This window comes from Anas acuta, chromosome 16 (genome assembly GCF_963932015.1).
Source record: "Anas acuta chromosome 16, bAnaAcu1.1, whole genome shotgun sequence".
Classification (NCBI taxonomy): domain Eukaryota; kingdom Metazoa; phylum Chordata; class Aves; order Anseriformes; family Anatidae; genus Anas; species Anas acuta.
In genome coordinates, this window is record NC_088994.1 from 15739753 (window position 1) to 15759091 (window position 19339).

The following is a 19339-nucleotide window of genomic DNA, read 5'->3' on the forward strand; positions in this document are numbered from 1 at the left end:
CTGCAGCGGGGCTGCGAGAGCCACGTTTGTGTTTTAGGGGGGCTGCGGGGAGGCTGGAAAAGGCGCAGGAGGGAGCTGGTGCCTTGGGAGAAGACGCAGAGCCTGCAGGCTGGGCTGCCACCCTCTGGGCTCCCGGTGCCCGCAGCACCCAATTTGGGAACGTTTTTGTCTGGGTGCCTCGGGATGGATGTGCCCAAGCGTCCTGGTGACCGCACCTGGGCGGAAAGTCCTGGTGAGCTCGGGTTTCTCTTCCTGCAGCCTTTTGCCTTAATTATTAACCGGTGCCAGGCTGTGCCGAGGCGCTGAGAGCAGAGATAAGGCAGCACCGAGGAGGAAGGGGCTGGGGGGGGTTGCTTGGGGCTGTCCCTGTCCTCCTGTCCTGCTGCTCCTGGCCGGCTGTCCAAGGGGCTGCGTGGCCAGGGCTGGTGGCCTCCTTGGAGAGGTGGCACCGGGGACACAGAGAAGGAGTTGTGTGTGTGCAAGAGTGAGTGAGTGTGAGCGCACACGGTGTGTGTGCCACCAGCAGCGTGTCCCCAGGCTCTCCCCGTGCCCCCCCGAAGCTGCAGCCTCCACCAGGACCCCCCCAGCCCCGTCCCCGTGCGGTGTCCGGGGTAGGCGCAGCCTCCTGCCCGCGGAGCCGTCCCTTCCAGGAGGGTTCCTGGCTCTGCCTCCCTCCCCTGGCGCTTGCTCCTGGCCCCGTTTTCTCAGCTGTGGGGCCACTCCCGTCCTGGGCACGGCCAAGCTAAAAATACCTCCAGTAAATAAATAAAAAACCACCGCCAGTAAATAAATCGCTTCCTCCTGGCCCGGCGGGCAGGGCTGGGACGTGCCCAGCTCCTGTTGGCCCCGTTCCCAGGCTGATGCCACCGGTTCTGGGCACCTTTGGGACCCCATTTCTGCTCCCCGAGGACCTGGGGACACGATGGCATCGTGTGGGTCAGTGCCACATGGATTGGGGACCGTGGTGACGCGGCGATGTCCCACGGCAGCGGGACACCCTCTGCCTGCGCCCTGACTCACCGAGCGTGGCACTGCCTCGGTGTTCCCAGCTCTGGGACGTGCCCACGGGGCCTGGTGGCTGGCTGGAAGGGTGCGGGACGGGGCACGTCAGCCCCACGCGCCCCAAACTGGGGTCACGGGAGGCGGCCGCCCACGCGGGGCTCCTGGCACGGGCACCCCCCTGCGCCCACCCTGGGGGCACGGAGCCGTGGTGGCCCCAGGCTGGGGCACGGTGACCATGGTGGCACCAAGCCGGGTGTTGGGGGCACCTGGGGTGGCGATGCCAGGAGGGGTGGGGGTCTCCGTGGTGGGCGTAGGGGTGCACAGCCCCAAATCTGCAGCACCCAGCATGGCTGGAACCATGGAAAGCTGCCCCCGTCCCCGTCCCCATCCCCGCGTGTTTCTGGCTGGGGGTCAGCACCCCCCGAAAATCCCATAATATCGGTTCTCCTGGCTGTGTTGCCTTCATCTTCCTGCTCCTCCTCCTCACCTGTGCCCCACCTGGGGGTGGTGGCAGTCAGCTGAAGCCACCAGGCCCCTCCCCGGGCCAGGTACTGCTATAAAGCCCTGGGGCCAGGCACGGGGCAGCGCGCACAGGAGCCGGAGCTGATCGCAGGTGAGGTCGGGGTGATTTGGGCTTGGGGGGAGCTGGGTTGGGTCCTGGGGGGGGGCTTGCCCACATCTTGGGGGTGCCACTGCCAGGCAGGACCCTGCCCAGCTCCCACAGGGGTCAAGGGGTCAGAGTGGGGTCTGGGTTTGTCCCCTCCATGCACCGAGGTTTGGGGGATGCTTTTGGGGACACCGCGCGGGGACATTGGGGTGGAGGGGGCTGGGGGAAGGGGGGAAAGGCAGCGAGGGGCAGTGATGGGAGGGCTGTGCCCATGGGGACACCACCCATGGGGACGTCTCCCTGCCACTTTTGGGGATGTTGGCACAGCCCCGATGGGTGCTGGGGGACAGCGGGGTCAGTTCCCCACGGAGCAGCAGCCACCGGGACGCTCGTGCCCGTGCTCGTGCCCGGCACGCGGCCACCCGTGTCCCATCCCCGGGAGGTGACGGAGGCGGTGGCCCCGGTGACATGGCCCTGAGTCACTCCAGCACCCGTGGGTGACAGCCAGGGCACGGAGCCAGGCACGCAGGGAGCGGGGCGAGCCCCAGCTTTGTGGGGGCAGCAGCTGGGGCTGGGGCTGGGGCCGGCTCCTGTCCCGGTGCCATCCCCGAGGGATGCTCAGGGAGAGGCGCCCCCGTCCCCAAATTGCCCCAACCCCGTCCCCGTTCCTGTCCCAGGACACGGGCGCAGCAGCAGCAGCAGCGATGGCAACGCTCTACCCCTCACTGGAGGATATGAAAGGCCACCAGGTCCTGCAGGTTGGTGTCAGATTGACGTCCCTATGGGGTGGGGAGGGACTGACCCCGAGGGGCTCACCCCGAGCACCCCCCCTCTCTCGCCAGGCGCAGGCAGCCGCTGGTGTCGGCACCCCCGCCACGACGGTGCTCACGGAGAAGCCGAAGCTCCCCTCGGGTAACGTGGGCTGTGATCAGCCCCTGGTGTCGAGGGGCTCTCTGGGTTGGGGGGTCGCCCACCACGGGCGGGGGGCTCGGCTGAGACCCCCCCACAGCTTGGCGCAGGGGTAGGGGATGGGGTTTGGGGGTTTCTCCCCTTTGGCTCATCCCAAGGCGGCTCTCTCCATGCCCCTTGTGCCGGTTGCTGGCTCCTGGTCCTGGGGGGCTCCCTGATGTGTGTGTGGGGTGGCTGTAAGCTGGGGACCCCCCCCCCACTAAAGCCACCCTCGCTGTGCCCCACAGCACCGCCCATGCTGTACCCCAACCTGGCGGAGCTGGAGGACTACATGGGACTCGCGCTCTCCAGCGAAGAGATCCAGAAAAAACTCTTCCCGGACAGCAGCACCGTAGGTGTCCGGGCTGGGGCCCCCACCTGCCCTGTTCCAGGACCCCCCCAAACACAGCAAAAACCTCCCGGGGGGGGTCCCCTCCCGCAGCCACATCCTGCCCGGGGCAGGGGCACGGTGTCCCCCGAGGGTTTGATGTGAGGTTGAGGACATCGCAGGGCCCCGCACCCCTGCTGGCCCCCCTAAACCTGGCTCCTACGCAGGCGCTGACCCCCGCCGGCCCCCTGCCGGGCCAGCTGGTCGCCCCCCTGAGCGGGAACAACGCGGGGCTGCGGCGGGCGGAGATCAAGCCGGGCGTGCGGGAGATTCACCTCTGCAAGGATGAGAAGGGCAAAACGGGGCTGCAGCTGAGAAACATCGACCAGGTGAGGGGCTGGGCTGGTAGGGGCTGGGCACGGCACGGTGTGGTGCTCCATGGCATGGCATGGCACAGCATGGCATGGCACGGTGCTCCACGGCATATCATGGCATGGCATGGCATGGCACAGCATGGCACAGTGCTCCATGGCATGGCGTGGTGCTCTATGGCATGGCATGGCACAGCATGGCATGGCACAGTGCTCCATGGCATGGCACGGTGCTCTATGGCATGGCATGGCAAGGTATGGCACGGCACGGTGCTCCACAGCATGGCATGGCATAGCACAGCACGGCACGGTGTGGAGCTCCATGGCATGGCACGGCATGGCACGGCACAGCACAGTGCTCCATGGCACGGCACGGCATGGCATGGCGTGGCATGGCATGGCATAGCATGGCACGGCATAGTGCTCCATGGCACAGCATGGCATGGCATGGCATGGCACAGCATGGCACGGAGCTCCATGGCACAGCATGGCACAGCATGGCATGGCATGGTGCTCCACGGCATGGCATGGCACAGCATGGCACAACACAGTGCTCCACAGCATGGCATGCCATGGCACGGCATGGCACAGTGCTTCATGGCATGTCACAGTGCTCCACAGCATGGCATGGCACAGCATAGCATGGCACGGCACAGTGCTCCACGGCACGCCATGATGCTCCATGGCACGGCATGGCACAGCATGGCATGGCATAGCATGGCATGGCATGGTGCTCCAAGGCTTGGACAGCTCTTCATGGCATGGCACAGCATAGCATGGCACAGCATGGTGCTCCATGGCATGGCACAGCACGGTGGGGTGCACCATTGCACGGCACAGCACGACATGGCACGGTGCAGCGCTGCACAGCCTGGCACACCACAGCACGGCACGGCCCTGTGCACACCATGGCATGGCCACCCAGTGCCAACCCCGTGCCATCGCTCCCCGCTCGTCCCCAGGGCATCTTCGTGCAGCTGGTGAAGGCCAACTCGCCGGCCTCGCTGGTGGGGCTGCGTTTCGGCGACCAGATCCTGCAGATCGACGGCAAGAACTGCACGGGCTGGAGCAGCGACAAGGCGCACCGGGCGCTGAAGAAAGCGTCCCCGGAGAAAATCGTCATGGTGGTGAGGGACAGGTGAGCGGCTGGGGGGGGGACCCTGGGCACACGGTGCCACGCACAGGGCTGGCGTTGAGCCCTCTGTCCCCTCAGGCCGTTCCAGCGCACGGTCACCGTGCACAAGGACAGCACCGGCCACGTGGGCGTCGTGGTGAAGAAGGGGAAAATCGTCTCGCTGGCCAAGGACAGCTCGGCCGCCCGCAACGGCCTCCTGACCCACCACTACATCTGCGAGGTCAACGGCCAGAACGTCATCGGCATGAAGGTAGGGACCCCAAAATGTGGCTGCTGGCAGTGAGGTGCTGCCCCTGCGGCCTTTTGTAGGGTCTTTTTTGGGTTCAAACAGCAGGATTTAAAGACTCGGAGCCACCAGGGTGGTGCCACCCCGGGGGAGGTGTGGGTTGGGGAGGTTGGGTTGTTGCACCCCCGCGGTTTTATCCCTGTTAGTTTTTAGTTTTTGCACAACCATCTGTGCAAAACACACCAGGATGCGGCCAGGGCAGGCACTGCGAGCTGCTGTGCCGGGGGGGGGGACACGGGGGTCACCGCTCGCCTCCCACCACCCTCTCGCCCCCAGGATAAGCAGCTCACGGAGGTGCTGGCGGACGCGGGGAACGTCGTCACGCTCACCATCATCCCCGCCGTGATCTACGAGCACATGGTCAAACGGTGAGACCAGGGGGGTGCCCTCACCCCCTGCCCCTTGTTCCCCCCCCCAAAAAAGCCCCAGGGTTACCCCCGTGGGGACCCGGGGGCTCTCCCCTGAGCACCTCCCCTGCGCCCAGGCTGTCGGCGGGGCTGGTGAAGTCGTCCATGGACCACTCCATCCCCGACCTCTGATGCGATCGCCGCCGTCCCGCCACCGGTGTGGGCACCCCCCCAGCCGAGCCTGGAAGTGGGGGGGCTCAGAGGGACCCTAGAAGGGACCCCTGCAGCCCCCCAAAGTAGCTGTTGTAGCACAGAAACCCATAAAGCGCCTGGGGCTGCAGGGCAGCGCAGGGCAGCGCAGCGCCGTCCCGCATCCTCGCTCTCAGCAGCGGGGATGGGGAAGGTGCCCCCACCTCCACGCTGCCTCCCCTTGTCCCCGGGTCCCCCCCCAGGTCCCCTCGTGTCCCCTGTGGCCTCTCGGGGCAGATGCCAAAAGCTGGCTCCAGCGAAAGCAGACACAGACCCAGCGACGTTTATTACATCCACCACAGACAGCGAGTACAGGACAGTGGAGAACGAGAGAAGAGGGGGATTGGGGGGCGGGGGGGGGAGGTTACAGCTTTTTTTTTTTTTCACTTCTGTATTTAAAAAATATATTATATAGATTTGTCTTTCAAATATAGTCGTTACATTTATTTCTTGGCAAAGCTTTGGATAGTCGGACAGACGCGTACACGGATCCACAACTACATTGCACGAGAGGCTGATATCCCGGCTGCGGTCCCACCGCTTCTCCCCGAATATTTTACACGGTGCCCCCCCCCGGCCCCACGGACTGGGGGGGCGCGGGGAGGCTCGGGGCATGCAGGACACGGCGGGGGCCAAGGCGAGTGGGCAGCAGCCGGGGCCCCATGAGCGTCGCCAGCTCCTGCAGCACCCATGGGTGCTAGAGCGGAGCTGGGGGGTCGGGGGGGGGGAACACATCGTTAATTCAAGTCACGAAGGAGCCGCAGACATTCGTGGTGGGGGCCGGGGCCCCTCGGCACACCCAGGAGGGAGCCTGAAGTCTGGTGCCTCGCCGGCCCCCGCTGACCAACCTTTGCTGTCTTTGCTTTTCAAAAAGAAAAAAAGAAAAAAAAGAAAAAAAAGGCATTTTCTGGAGGCTGCCAGCAAGGGGTCGGCTCATCCTCACCCCCCCACCACCACCTGGGTCCCCACCCTGGGGTTTTTGTCCTTACCAGAAGAAAAAAAAAAGTGACCCTAGTGCAAAGCAAACGAACGAGCGGTACGGGACCGACGGCGCCGCGGGCGGCTCAGCCTTGCTCTGACGCGTGAGGTATATCCAATGGTATCGCCAGTTCCGCCCAATTTCACCCAATTCCATCTGATTTCATCCAATTCCATCCGATTCCATCCGATTCTGTCTCAGTTATCCGGGGGCTCCCCGCTGTCCCCCCGCCAGCAGCCGCAATTTGCCGTCACTGCGCGGAGCTGCACCCGGCGCAAGGAAGGTGCCCATGGGGGGGTTGGGATCCACCACGGCCCCATGCTGGCCCCCCCGGTGCCCGACGGCTCCTCGCCATCAGAGAGCTGTCCCCAGGCCACGTGGGGACATCCGAAAAGAAAGCAAGTGCAATGAAGTGACCCCCCCGGCAGGGTGGCACCCCCAAAGCCATGCCGGGGGGTGGCACAGGGTTTGGCCACCCCGTGTGTCACCACCCCTCCACGAATGGTCCTCGGCATCCTTTGGGACAGAGGTGTCAGAGCAGCAGCAGAACCCCCCCAAACCCCACCCCGCGCCCCTTTTTGCCCCCTCCTTGGGGTTGCATAAGGAGCTGGAGGAGACGAGGTGCCCCCAACCCCGGGGGAGCGGGGACAACGCCGGCACGGGGGCTTTACAATCAGCGGTCGGGTCCGTGGGGGCGGGCAGGGGGGCGGCGGTGGCGATTTGGGGAGGACGGGGTGGGTGGGGGTCAGGGCTGGGCGCTCCCCCCGGGGGTGCCGACGGCGTGGCAGCCCATCCTGCGGATGGAGTGCAGGGCCACGGTGCAGCAGCCCCGCAGCAGCGAGCTGATGTTGTAGATGGGTTGGCCCTGCCGGCGCTGCGAGCGGCACAACCACGCCACCGTGGGCACCGCCGGCACCACCACGGCCAGCAGATCCACGAGGAAGTGGCGGCTCCAGTAGCTCTTGGCCGGGGCTGCGGCGTCGCAGCTCGCCTCCGGCGCCTCCTCCTCCACCTCCGCCGCCGCCGCCGCCACGCAGGTGATGGCCACGGACGAGCCGGTGCCGTGGGGTTGCTGCACCGTGGGGTTGTTGTGGGGGGTCCCCGTCTCCGCCGGCACGGTTTCGGGGTCCGCGGCCACCAGGTCCATGGGGCCGGCGGGGTTGGGTTGCTCGCAGCCGTCTTCCAACTCGGAGACCCAAGCGGAGGTGGGGCTGCCCAAACTGCAAGCTTGGGACTTGATCACCTTCTCCAGGAGGGTGTCCAGGTCGGGCTGGCAGTGCGCAAAGTCCGTCTGGATGGCTCGCTCCTGCATGCAGCTGGCCTGCACGCCCGCCTCCACGCCGCCCCGCAGCCCCAGCAGCTTCTCGTAGGTGGAGCTGGGGGGCAGCCGGGCGCATGGTTCCCCCCCCTCCAGCAAGTCCGGGCGGCCGGGGGCTTCGTCCGCCCCCGCGAAGCCGCTGTCGGCCCCCTCGTCCACCGAGATGGTCTGCGAGCCGCCCACGTTGCGGTCCCCGGCCGCCTGGTCGCTCAGCTTGGTGTAGGTGGAGCTGCGGGTGAGGGAACGGGCTGGGGACCCCCCCGCCGACTCGCCGGCCCCCTCCTCCTTCAGCGCCCCGTTCTGCGCGATCTCCATGCTGTGCAGCAGCGTCTCCAGCTTCTTGTTCTGGATGTTGATGTCCACGAAGTACTTCTGGAGGCCCTTGTCCTTCTCCATCAGGTTGTTCTTCACCGTGTCGATCACCTGCTTCAGCTGCTTGATCTCCTTGCGCGCCTCCTTCAGCGCCAGCTGGGCCTCCACGCGGTGGCACTCCTCCTCGATCCAGTCCTCCTGCATCCTCGACAGCTGCGTTTTCAGGTCCTCGATCTCAGCATCCCTGCAAGAGACAGGGGTGGGTGCGTGGGCACGCAGAGGGTCACCAAGGTCCCTGCTGTGCCAGGGCACCGCGACAGCGCTGGGGATGCCACGGAGCCGAGCGCTCGCATGCCCAGCCGTTACCGTGGGTGCTTGGAGCAGTGATTTGGGGTGAGACCACCCTGAAAAAGCCACGGTTGGGACCCAGGGTCAGGTCCAGAGGTTCAGGGACCCCTGGGAGAGGTGTCTGACCCCTTCCTGGAGGGGCTGCAGAGGGCTGCGTGGGGCCAGGCAGGTGCCCAAGGCGGGCGCACAGCAGCTGGGGAGGCAGCGAGGAGCAGATGGAGCTCAGCCACTCCGTCAGAAAAAACTGTGGGAGGGAAAAACCGGCGGCGAAGGGAAGAGGCACAGTCACCTCCGGTGAGATTTACAAGTTCTGCAGCCCCGAAATCTGCTCGCCGGGTTGGCAGTGAATTCGGATTGCATGGGAAGAGAACAGGGGGGGAGCTGTGCCCGCGATGCCCTGCAGCCCCGTGGTGCTCCCCGGGTGCAGAGCGGGCACGAACCCGAGGGCGAGGTGACACCGAGGGGACACGGGCAGCCGGGTCCTGCAGTGCACTGGGGGTGACGGCGCGGGGCTCACCTGTCCTGCAGCCGCTCCTGCGTGTCCTTCAGGCGAGCTTTGAGGTGCCGGATGCAAACCTCCTTCTGCTGGAGGGGCGTCAGGTACTGCTCCGGCGTGGGTGGCTTTATGCCGTGGTTGTCACTGCACAGGTTGTACTTGGCCGAGCGCCTGCGGGGACACGGCCGTCACCCACCGCCAGCGTGGGGCTCGGCGGAGAGGCTGATGTCTCTTTTGTAGGGTGGTGCCAGCCCCATCAAGCACCCCAAAAGAGCCCCACGGGTGGGAGGGGAAGGGATGCGGGCGGCAAGGTGGCCGTGCCACCCTGGGCACCGCTCGGCGGTGGCTCTCCGAGGCCCTGCACGAGCAGAGCGGGGGGCTGGTGGTGCTGGGGGCCCCGAGCAAGCTTGCTGGGGAATGCACAACGAGGGTGGGGACCCCAGGGTGGGATCAGGGCCGTCAGATGAGGGTCTGAAGCATGCGCAATGGGATGGCTCAGGATGGGGCAGGTTTGGAGAGCCCATGGAAAGCAAGCTGGGGCACCCAGCACGTGGTGCAGCACCTTGGGGCCCTTCTTGCGTTGCCACCAGGACAGATGAGGCTGGTGGCACTGGTTTAAAGCCCGGGGCAAGCAGGGGGTGGCCAGGAGAAGGAGGGGATGGGGTCGGCTGCAGCTCCGTGGGTGCACGAGAGGAGCAGGGGGAGGCGCAGGGACCTGCGGGCAGCACGAGGAGCTCTCGCAGTGCATCAGGGTGAACCAAAGCCCCCCCAGGTCGCAGTGGGGTGGTCTGAGCCCTCTGCCCATCGCAGCAGCTCCGTTAGGGGCAGCCAGGCTGAACGGGGCCTCGCAATACCCGTGGCCACCCCATCCGTGCTCTGGCACCGTCTCCGTTCCCCAGGTTGCCCCCAGGCCCGTCACTGCCTCCCAGATTTGGTGCCACCTCCTCCGGGAGCTGGAACGGGGCTGGGGGCTGGTGGGGGCAGCCCCAGCTTGGTGCAAGGCACAGGCAGCCCCAAACCCTGCCCCACAGCACGAAGGGGATGAAACCAAGCCCTGCCACTGCACCTCCTGTCCCAAAGTGAGCCAAGGCGCAGCGGGGGGGGGGGTGCGTGCAGCGCGCAAGCCACAGCCACGGGAAGGACGGGAGGGAAAGGAGACACAACAACGGCAGCGGGGGGGTGCTGGGGAGGGCAATGGGGAGCTCACAGCCCCACGGGCAGCTCGCCCAGCCGCCACGGCAGCAGCACAGCCTCGCTCTGCGGCCCCTGCCCCGGGTTTGGGCTCCGGCAGCACTGGGGGCAGAGCTCCCATGGGTGCTGTTCCCCTTGCCGTGGGGGGGCTGCGGGCGCTGGGTTACCTTGGGGTGGGGCTGCTGTCGCTGCCCTTGCAGGAGCCAGAATTGCTGCTGCTGCTCAGCGAGGAGGTGCCGTAGGTGTCCCTCCCGGGGGGCGAGGGGCGCCTGGAGGCAGGGAGAAGAGGCTGTGTCTCAGGCCGAGTGGCTGAGGGCGCCGAAGACTTAAAGAAGGAGGCCAAGCCACTCCGTCCATAAAGCCCGCGACTGCCAACCACCACGCCGAGGGCGCACAAGACAAAAGGACAAAACAAACAGCGGGGATCAAAATGGCACGGACACGCTGACGGGCGCAAAGGCAGGGCAAGGGGGGCTGCCCACCCGCTCCCCTCCCCATAATGTGGCACCCCCCTGGGCACCAGCACGGCACCCCCAGACCCCAGGGACCGGCACCAGGAGCCCCCCCCTGGGGGCACTTTGCTGTGGTGCCCACGCTGCCTTTTGGTGCCGGCGCTGGCTGCAGCCCCTCACTCCAAACCTGCAGCCCAGGATGTGGAAACATTCAGAGGGGTATAAATGCATTTTTTTAATCACTTTTCCCTTTTGCTTTCTATCACTGGAGCCCAAGGAGGGACCTTCCCAGGGGTGGGCACCTCCCGGTGTCACCGCCTGCCCCCAGCGCCCTCGCGCCGCTGGCTGGGGACGGGGCCCCCACCGGCACCTGCCTTTGGCAGACGGGACCAAGAACTCGACCCAGAGCCCAAAGAGCTGATCCTGGGACCAAGGATTGATCCCAGGACCAAGTTATCGATGACATGGGGGGGTCAGAGACACACAGAGAGGGACGGGGTGCGGTGCTGGGGGTGCTCCATGCGGAGACGGGGACGCGGTGCAGCGGTGCCATGCGGCGCCCCCAACCCAGGTTTGGGCGGCCGTGCCGTGGAGCAGCAGCCCCGAGGTGGGTGCACGGGAGGACGGGGGGGCTCCTGCCCTGCTGCTAACCACGAGGAGAGCCGGCCGGGCTCCGGGGACGAGAGGCTGAAGCATATTCACCTTCGGGATCCGGTGGACGAGCGTCTGCTCCCCGGCAGAGACATGGCCACGGTGCCGCGGGTCCTGGGCGCGGGGGAACTGCGGGGTAAACGCAACAGAGAGAGGAGGTCAGGGTGGGGAAAAACCCACACAGAGGTCAGCCCCAGCACGAGGGCATCGATTTAAGCCTCGGGGTCACCTTTATGGGGACGGACGTGGGCTGCATCCCGTGCACATCCCAGCTCTGCTCTCTGCCAGCCTCTCATGGCTCACAATCGTGGGGATGCTGCGTGCACGGGGTCCTGCCCCGGCACCACAGCTGGGGTGGGGGCTTTTTTCACTGCAAGGCCAAGCAGAAGCAGCCCAGACGCCCACCCGAGTGTTCCTGGGCAGAAATGGGATGAAATCTCGTGGCCCTGACACCCAGCCCTGCACCTCGCCATGTCCCACCCCACCGGTGACCGTGGCACGCTGCTGTCCCTGCTGCGGGCTGGGACATTTCTTGCTCGTCATTAATTAAGCCAGGATCAGCAGGGAAAGCAGGTAAGGATCCCTGCGTGATGCAGCAGCAGCCCTAAACCCGTGAGAACCCCAGATCTTTGCCTGTCAATAAATAGGGCAGACCCAGGGGTCCGGAGCTATCGGCTGGATCCCGTGCTCGCGGGCTGCTGGGGACAGCGGGGGGCACCACGTGGGACCCCCAACCCCAGCATATTCAAGCTGCCGGCGTCTGTCCCAGATTTTGGCAGCTTCAGCCCCGAGCAGCCCCAGCGATGGGAGCTGGAAATCGATGGGTTGGGAGCGCTGAGTGCTGCTGGGGCTCCGCTCCCGGGGAGGGAGAGAAGCAGGGAGAGGGGGGGGGGGGAGGCTGGAGGAAAGGAGGGCACCCTGCCAGCTCGCACCCGATGCGGCCTTTGGCGTTGGCAATCCCAAATTTTCTCTCCCAGGTTAATTCCTGCCCAAAACCGAGCTCCCCCCCCCGTCTCTCCCCAGGATTTGCTGCTACCTGCTCCCCAAAGCAGGGCTCCGATGGGCTCGGGGAGCTGCAGCAGAAGGGCTGGCAGCGCGCAGCCGTGGTGAGCCCCCCGCTCAGCACCCAGGGGTCCAGCCCCAGAGGATTTGGGGGTCCTGGATGTGCACGGGGGGAAGTCCTGGGGCAGGAGCAGTGGTGCTGAGCCCCTCTGGGTCAGAGCTCCGGGACCGGCAGCGTGCGCGGCCGCGGGGCTGTGCTGCTGCAGCAGCGTGAATCAGCATCCAGCAGAGCCTGGCCCTCCGGCAGCGCCGCGCACTGCAGCACGGGCACAGCCTGTCCCTGCTCCTCTCATGTCACCCCAATCCTCTGAGCAGCCCCCGGGCAGGGCTTTGTGGGGATTTGCAGCCGCACAGATTAACTCCTGGCTCTCTCGCAGCCCCGAGCAGCGTGCGCTGGCTCACGGCGGCCGAGCAGCACCCGGCATCACCGCTGCCTCCTGCTCCACTGCAAGGTTTTGGGTGCACGACGAGGCTCTGCTTGGAAAGGAGCCCTCCGTGTGGCACTCAGCACCCTCATGGCACGGGCTGGGTCCGCAGTGGGGCTCCGGCGAGTGCCCACAAGCTGCCGAGGTCAGGCAGGTTTGGCAGACTCGGGGCCAAAGCCACCGCACCGATCCCACGTGGTTGCGGTAATGCCCTGCCTCTGAGGGCCGAGGTAATTACTGTCTGCAGGCAGAATTAAAACAACTGTGGGAAGCAGGGCGAGGACCTACGGTGAGGTGTAAGCCTTGCCGTGGCAGCACGGGACAATCCCAGTGCTCTGAATGGGAGAGAGGCACAAGAAGCAAGGACCCCGCTGCAGCTCCCCAGCACGGAAAGGGCGCAGGGAGCTCTGCTGCAACCCCAGCCGGGGCTTTCCAGGGGGAAAACTGACACAGGGACTGAGCCTGCCCGCTCTGTGCTCCACCGGGCAGCTGCCCAGCACCCAGGAGGGGATTTTTAGGGGCAGAGCCATCGCCCCAGCCAGCCTGGAGCCGAAACGCCGCGTGCCGCTGGTGGCAGCCTGGGCGAGAGCTTTCCCAGCGCCGCCGTGGCAAGCAGCCCGTGCACAGCGGCTCTGGCTCTCTGCGGCGGCGGCTCGTCCATTAGGCATTTAGGAGAAATGCACAGAGAGGAAATGGAAAGTGTTCAAAGATAAATGAGCGAGGCCCCGAGCGCGCTGCGCGCTCGCCAGCAAGGAAGACAATGGCAGCCGCGAGCGGCCGCGGGGAGGGCCAGGAAACGCAGCGGGGTGATGGAGAGCAGGTCACAGCAATCCCAAATCATCCAAGGCAGGAGGCTTCTGAAAGGAGTCAGAGGAAAGCTGCAGGAGAGAAGAAATCCCATAAAAACATCGGGGTGGAAAGCGAGCCATGCTAGGGCAGAGGACGGGTGGGCTCGTTTCTCCGTGTCAGAAGCGCAGGGGGCAGAGGGTCCTGCGCCGCCAGGCAGCTCCAGCAGTGGCTCTGCACCCCAAAAAGAAACAGAAATGAGCATCAGGAGCCTGGGCAGTGGGAAAGGAGACAAAGGGCCCTGCAGGATGTTGTGCTGCAGCCGGCTGCACAGCCCGAATCGTGCAAGGGATGAACCCAGAGCGGGACCCAGCGAAGCTTCACCGTGCTTGGCTGCGCAACGGAGCTCGAGACCTCCTTGACCAAGAACCTCTGGGGGACCTGATGTCCTCCACCTTATTTCCATTTTTTTTTTGCAGCAGGAGGAACAGGAGGAACGCCTAGCAGGGCACAGACAAACCACGGGAGGATCCCTCGCTGGTGGGATGCTGCTCACAGAGCTGGAGGCAGCGGATCGTGCCCCAGCAGAGACGTGCCCGCGGCGCAGACCCCGAGCAGGTCTCCCCCGGCACCACAAAGCTGCACCTGAGCCCCACAACGGGAATGAGATTCGGGGCGTGCTGGCAAATCCTGGTGTGGAGGAGCTGGAGCTGCTGCCCGGGCTAAAATGGGGCTTGGGGGAGCAGCAGGATGAGCTCTAATCCTGCCTCCCAGAGCCAACCAAGAGCAAAGCTCCCCATAAACCTCCCAGCCTGACCCCGTGAGCCTGGGTGGTGGCAGCACCACAAGAAATGGGTGCTGGTGCCCCCGGGGGGATCCTGCAGCACCCAGTGACCTCCGCCTGCTGCCCAGATGCTCACAGCCTCCGTGCCCGTGGCCGTCACCGCCGTCCTCCCCAATTTCTGGCCGTGACCGCGTTGCGAGCGCATCCCCAAACTGCTGCGGTCAGCAGCAGGCAGGGCTCAGGGGGCTGCTGGTGCTGACGCCTGCACCGGTAGCGGTGCCAGGCACCAGCACCCCAGGACACTGCACAAATCATCTCCCCAAAAGCGCAGGGCACCCATAAGAGCCCCCCCCCTGTGGCTTCCCAGGGCCAAGGTCCCCCCCCAGCGGGCTCCGGGCACTGCAGGGACATCGCACAGGGATGCAGGCTCCCACCACCACCGACCTAAAAACCATGCAGTGGTGACGATGCAAAGGGAGGAGGGTGGCAGAGCGCTGGGAAGGGCGAGCCGAAGCTCCGAGGAGGATTTCCCCGGGATGAGCAGCTCAGCCTTCACTTCGCAGCTGCTGCCCTGCAGGGAAACCTCTTTGGCTCGACCGCTGCCACCTCCCCATGCCAGGCTGGTTCCCCGCTGAGCCAGCGATGGAAAAACGGGGCTGGACCAGCTTCACTCTCCCTCCTACATTCCTTCCTGCATGGCAAACGGTGCCAAGGAACCCCGGTGAGGCCTCTGAAGGCTCCTCAGCTCATTCCCCCAGGACTTTCGCTATCGCAGGCTCCCGAGTTCCCTCCTGCCAGCTCCGGAGACACCTCGCCTCTCTCCAATTCTGTAAGACCGGCTGCTGCCCTGCCCCGAGCTGCCCCACCAGCTCATCCTGTCCTCCCCGGGGAACGTGTGGTGGGCACGCAGGGGCGGGCGGGCTCGTTTCGCAGCCCGAATCCCAGCCCTGGCGCTGCGGTGGCTGCCTCCCGGCGCGGTGCCTCGCCAGCCACCGCTCGGCTTTCCCCGCTTTTCTCGCCTGCTGCTTCTTTTGTCACCGCCCCCCCCCGGGGTGATTTTGCTCCCTGCTCGCCTCGCTGCTCCCGGCGAACCGGGACAGACGTCGGATTTTCCTCAGCGCGGTGCTAGCAGGCTGCCTCTGCCGCGTGCCACCCACGCAGGGCTCGAAATAGCTGCAAAAACGGCCCGAAACGGGGCTGGCCGAGCCCCAGACGGATGCAGCGCACGCACGGCACCCGGGCTGTCGGCGCAGATCCGCGCTGCGGCGAGGCAAAAGGACGTGTTTGGGCTGGGGGGGTGCCCAGACACCTCACCAGGCCTCTCCAAAGCCACACGAGAAGGGTTTGGTGTCGCTCCTCCGCTGCCTGAGCCGCACGTTTCCTTGGTTTCCTCGCCCTGCTCTGCCGCGGGGGCACCGAGCACCCTGTGGCACCCTGCGGGCACCCGGGGCTGGGGGCTGCTGCGGCGTTTCCAGCCTCCCCGAGACAACCCCATCAAAAGCAGGGAGCTGAGAGGGAAGGCAAAGCACAGCTTCGGCTTCCCAAGGAGCAGGAAAAGCATCGCGAGGAGCCCTCTCTGGCTTTGCTTTTCCCTCACGCTACAAATAAACAAAGCACAAAATAAACAGCCACGAGCTGCGTTTGGGACAAAGTGGGTGCTGCGGCCCAGAAAACAGCAGTGGGGCCAGAATCCTTTGGTGTGTAAAAGGGGACCGGGACCAGTCTGGGAGGCTGTGGAGAGAAGCAGGATGAGGCCATCAGGGCTGATGATGAGATGTATGGGCAGGGAGGGGTCCCCAGGGGACCCCCAGACCCGCAGCCTGGTGCACGGCCGGGACCACGACCGCGCTCCTGCTTCAGCCCCAGGGGTGCTTTTGGGGACAGAGACACCGGAGGAAATTCACCGAGTAAATTGTAAAAGCCAAGGCCACCCCGGTGCCCACTTTGTGCCGCGCTCCCTCGCCACCTCCATCAGGGTTAGGGGCCGCTTCGCTCCTGCTTGGCAGCTTGCAGGGGGGCAGCGAGGTCCCTGGGGGCTTGGAAACCTGCTCCAGCAGGGACCTGGATCCCAAAGCAGGCAGACCCTCACCTGCTGGCCGCACAGGGCAGATGCAGAGGGCTCGGGGCAAAATGCACGGGAGGTTTATGCAACACCACCGAAAAATCCATCCTGCTAAGAGTTGTTATAGCGCGCCACGAAACACGGCCGTATTTCCTTTTATTCTCTTGTTTTGTTATAAAATGCTGAGCTTACACCCAGAGATTACAGGAAAATAGAGACCATTAGAGGCCGGGTCATGCAGCTCACCACTTTTCCAGCTGACCTTCCCGTGCTGTGCTGAGCCCCCGTGCGCTCCCCTCCTCTCCCCATTTCCCAGGCTCTCCAACCCAGCACGGCCACGGGGGCACTCGCGGCACCTCCTGGCTCCCTGAGGGAGCCCCACGGGGCCTGAGCCATGGGACCAGGTTTGTCCTGAGCTGCACCCCCAGAAGGAAAGGGAAAAGAGCCTGGTGACAAACCCCACGGTGGCAGCGACCGCGCAGAGGGCAGGAGCAGGGTGCCTGGCACCCAGGCCCTCCAGTCTCAGCTCAGACTGGCAGGACAGCAGGCGGGGGGGCAGTTACAGCTCTCAGCCCCTCCTGTGTTTGGAGCCGAGCTGAGGACCAGCAAGCAGAGAGAAGAGAGCTCTCCTTCGGGGTAGGGAGGCAGCGATATGGGAGAGAAATTCGGCTACTCCTCCCCTCTGCGCACACGCAGCCTCGGCGTGGCGGAAGGGACGCCTGCCCTAGCCACGATCCACCTCGAATCAGGGCTGGGAAAGGCAGTGGTGGTGGTGGAGGATGAGGTCCCGGCCCATTTAACAGCACATTTTATGGCACATTTAACGGCACATTTAATGGCACATTTAATGGCACGCCGCTTGGACCACCCCAGCCAGCTGCGACGCTTTCCGCCGCCGACACCCCCCAGCGCGGGCACTGCCCCCCTCTGAGCCCAGGCGGAGAAGCTCGCAGCCCAGGGACCCCCGGAGCCCTGCAAACCATCATTTTCCCCTCCTCGCACAAGGTCACGACACAACCCAGACGTTTCCTAGCGGGGGTGGGCGCACTGACACTTCCCAGGCACAACAAACACGCAGCAGCGGGCTCCTCCGGGCGGGCAGCACTGACCTTGCGGGGAGGAGAGAAAAGGAGCGCAGGGCTCATCCATCACCCCGTTTGTTTTCTGTATCCCTTCGGAGACGGAGCTACAGGCCATTAAGCAATAAAATCGCCATCGCCCAGCAGCTTCCAGCTCCTGCAACGCCCCGCAGAGCTGGGAGAAACGTTTGGGCTCTGTAGGGAGCAGATGCGGGGCCGGTGCGCACGGGGAGGGTCTGGTGCATGCAGGGTGTGTCCAGTGCGTGCGGTGGGGGTCCGGGGCGTGCCGTATGGCTGGGGGGTGCAGGGTGGGTCTGGTGAGTGGGTTGGGGGTCTGGTGCAGGTGATGGGGGTCTGGTGCATGCCATATGGGTCTGGTGAAGGTCTGGTGACCACGACATGGGTCTGATGCATGCCGTGGGGGTCTGGTGGATGCCGCACGGGTCCAGTCTTTGCGATGCGGGGCCAGTGGCGTGCCGTGGGTGTGTGCAGTGTGTCTGCTGCAGAGGACGTGGGTCCGGTGCGTGCGCCACGGCTCTGGTGCCCACCCCGGGGTGCTGGTGCCCACCCCGGGGTGCTGGTGCAGGAGGCAGTGCGGGTCCGCTGAGCGTGACGTGTGTCCGGTGCGTGCCGCGGGGTCTGCTGCATGCGATGCGGGTGTGCTGCAGGCCCGACGCGTGACCCACCCCAAGCATCCTCTGCCCTTAACGCCCCCCCTTTTTGAGCCCCCCCAATGCGGAGAGGGGCGCTGGCAGCCCCCGGGGTGCGGGTCCCCATCCCCATCCCCAATCCCGCAGCCAGGAGGGTCCCCCGGTGCCCCCTGCCCCGCTCACCTGCACGGAGCCCCCCCGGCGAGGTGGGGGCGGCAGGGCCAGCCGGCGGCCTCAGCGACCTGGTGGGGAAGGGAGAGAGCGGGCGGTGAGCGGGGGGAATGCGCGGGGAGGGGAGGAGAATTTAGGGACCCCCCCCGGGCCCTTGCCCCGCGCCCTCCCCAGCCTCCATCACCTGCGCCGGCCTCCATGGGTGCGGCGGGGCGGCTCGGCTCCTCGGCGGCGATGGAGGCAGGGATGGGGATGGAGGCAGGGAGGGAGGGAGGCAGGGAGGGATGGAGGGAGGCAGGGAGGGATGGAGGGAGGCAGGGATGGAGGCAGGGACGGGGATGGAGGCAGGCAGGGAGGGAGGGATGAGCCTTGCAGCTGCGTAATTTGCCTCGCTCCTCAGCGCTCTTAAAGCGACGGCGGCGCGGGTGCCCCCCCGCGGGGGTTTCCCCTCCGTTTCTATGGCAACTCCCCAAAAAAACCCAGCCCGGGGGTCGCGCTCGCCCCCCCCCAACCCACCCAGCTGGCAGCGGCGGGGCCCCATCCTCGCCCCCCCGTCCCCCGGCTCTGCCCTCTCCGCCCCAGCCCTGGATGCGCCCGGGGCTCGCTGATGGCGCACTGGGGCCAAGGAGCAGCGAAAACCACAAAAATCTGCGCCTCACCCGAGCCGGGGCTGGAGCTGGGCGCTGGGGCGAGCAGCAAAAAGCAGCAGCAGGGCTGGGGAGCAGCCCCCCGGGGAAGGAAGGAGAGCTCCCCTTGGGAGAGGTGGGTGCGTGCTGGTGGCCGCTGGCACGGAGCCGAAGCTCTCCGGCACGGTCCGGTGGCTCCTGGTGCTACCACCCGCTGCCTTCCATGGCGAGCCAGATAAACCTCCCAAATTATTCAGAGAGTGACCGGAGAGGGTGAAGCTCCTCCGTGCCTCCTGGGACCCTAGCGTGAGGCTTCCTGAGGTCAGCAGCAGGGCCTGGTTTGGCCTCCAGCTCTGCTCTGCGGCCCCACAAGTGCCCCAGGGTGGCTGCAGGGAGAGCAGGGGGGTGTCCCCGTGCCCCCGCTGCTCTTACACACCAACATCTGACAGCCCACACGTGTGTGCCAGAGGATTTAGGGAGGGAAACTGTTGGTGTGACAGCAAGGCCGGAGAACTGGCTCCTGCACTGTGTCAGAGTCCAACACCTGAGCACGCTTGGCCAAGAATAAAAACCCGAGTCCCAGGTCCCAGCCACGCACAAAGTCTCAGAGCCAGCTGCTCACCAGCTCCTTGCGCTTCCTCTGCCTTTGCAGCCTCCATTTGGAAGTCCCAGCC

The 19339-nt window shown here is 65.7% G+C and overlaps 2 protein-coding genes across 6 annotated transcripts; one reads left to right on the plus strand and one right to left on the minus strand.

The window, feature by feature from the left end:
- Positions 1-40: 40 nt before the first annotated feature.
- SDCBP2 (syndecan binding protein 2) lies at positions 41-5602 on the plus strand. 2 transcript variants are annotated; one of them, XM_068700328.1, is made up of 9 exons: positions 41-232; positions 2287-2367; positions 2452-2521; positions 2806-2909; positions 3113-3274; positions 4219-4394; positions 4470-4641; positions 4954-5045; positions 5162-5602. In XM_068700328.1, exons 1-9 carry the CDS (start codon positions 188-190, stop codon positions 5214-5216), a joined length of 957 nt encoding a protein of 318 aa, XP_068556429.1. In that variant the 5' UTR covers positions 41-187; the 3' UTR covers positions 5217-5602. The 2 variants fall into 2 exon arrangements, with proteins under 2 accessions (XP_068556429.1, XP_068556430.1); XM_068700329.1 differs by lacking the exon at positions 41-232 and adding an exon at positions 1558-1615.
- Positions 5603-5689: 87 nt separating this feature from the next.
- On the minus strand, positions 5690-18595 carry SNPH (syntaphilin). 4 transcript variants are annotated; one of them, XM_068700325.1, is made up of 6 exons: positions 18224-18595; positions 18052-18110; positions 11072-11149; positions 10085-10186; positions 8748-8897; positions 5690-8126 (listed from the first exon to the last, which is right to left on the minus strand). In XM_068700325.1, exons 1-6 carry the CDS (start codon positions 18578-18580, stop codon positions 6998-7000), a joined length of 1875 nt encoding a protein of 624 aa, XP_068556426.1. In that variant the 5' UTR covers positions 18581-18595; the 3' UTR covers positions 5690-6997. The 4 variants fall into 4 exon arrangements, with proteins under 4 accessions (XP_068556426.1, XP_068556425.1, XP_068556427.1 ...); XM_068700324.1 differs by having other exon boundaries at positions 10085-10285; XM_068700326.1 differs by lacking the exon at positions 10085-10186.
- Positions 18596-19339: the final 744 nt, after the last annotated feature.

Coding starts and splice junctions, on each gene's coding strand:
- SNPH (XM_068700324.1), bottom strand. CDS start 18,580: ATGGGGCCCCGCCGCTGCCAGCTGGGTGGGTTGGGGGGGGGCGAGCGC. Junction 18,111..18,223: donor ACCCATGGAGGCCGGCGCAG/GTGATGGAGGCT, acceptor CTTCCCCACCAG/GTCGCTGAGGCCGCCGGCTG. Junction 8,898..10,084: donor GACAGCAGCCCCACCCCAAG/GTAACCCAGCGC, acceptor GTGTCCCCGCAG/GCGCTCGGCCAAGTACAACC.
- SDCBP2 (XM_068700328.1), top strand. CDS start 188: ATGTGCCCAAGCGTCCTGGTGACCGCACCTGGGCGGAAAGTCCTG. Junction 233..2,286: donor CACCTGGGCGGAAAGTCCTG/GTGAGCTCGGGT, acceptor TTCCTGTCCCAG/GACACGGGCGCAGCAGCAGC. Junction 4,642..4,953: donor AGAACGTCATCGGCATGAAG/GTAGGGACCCCA, acceptor TCTCGCCCCCAG/GATAAGCAGCTCACGGAGGT.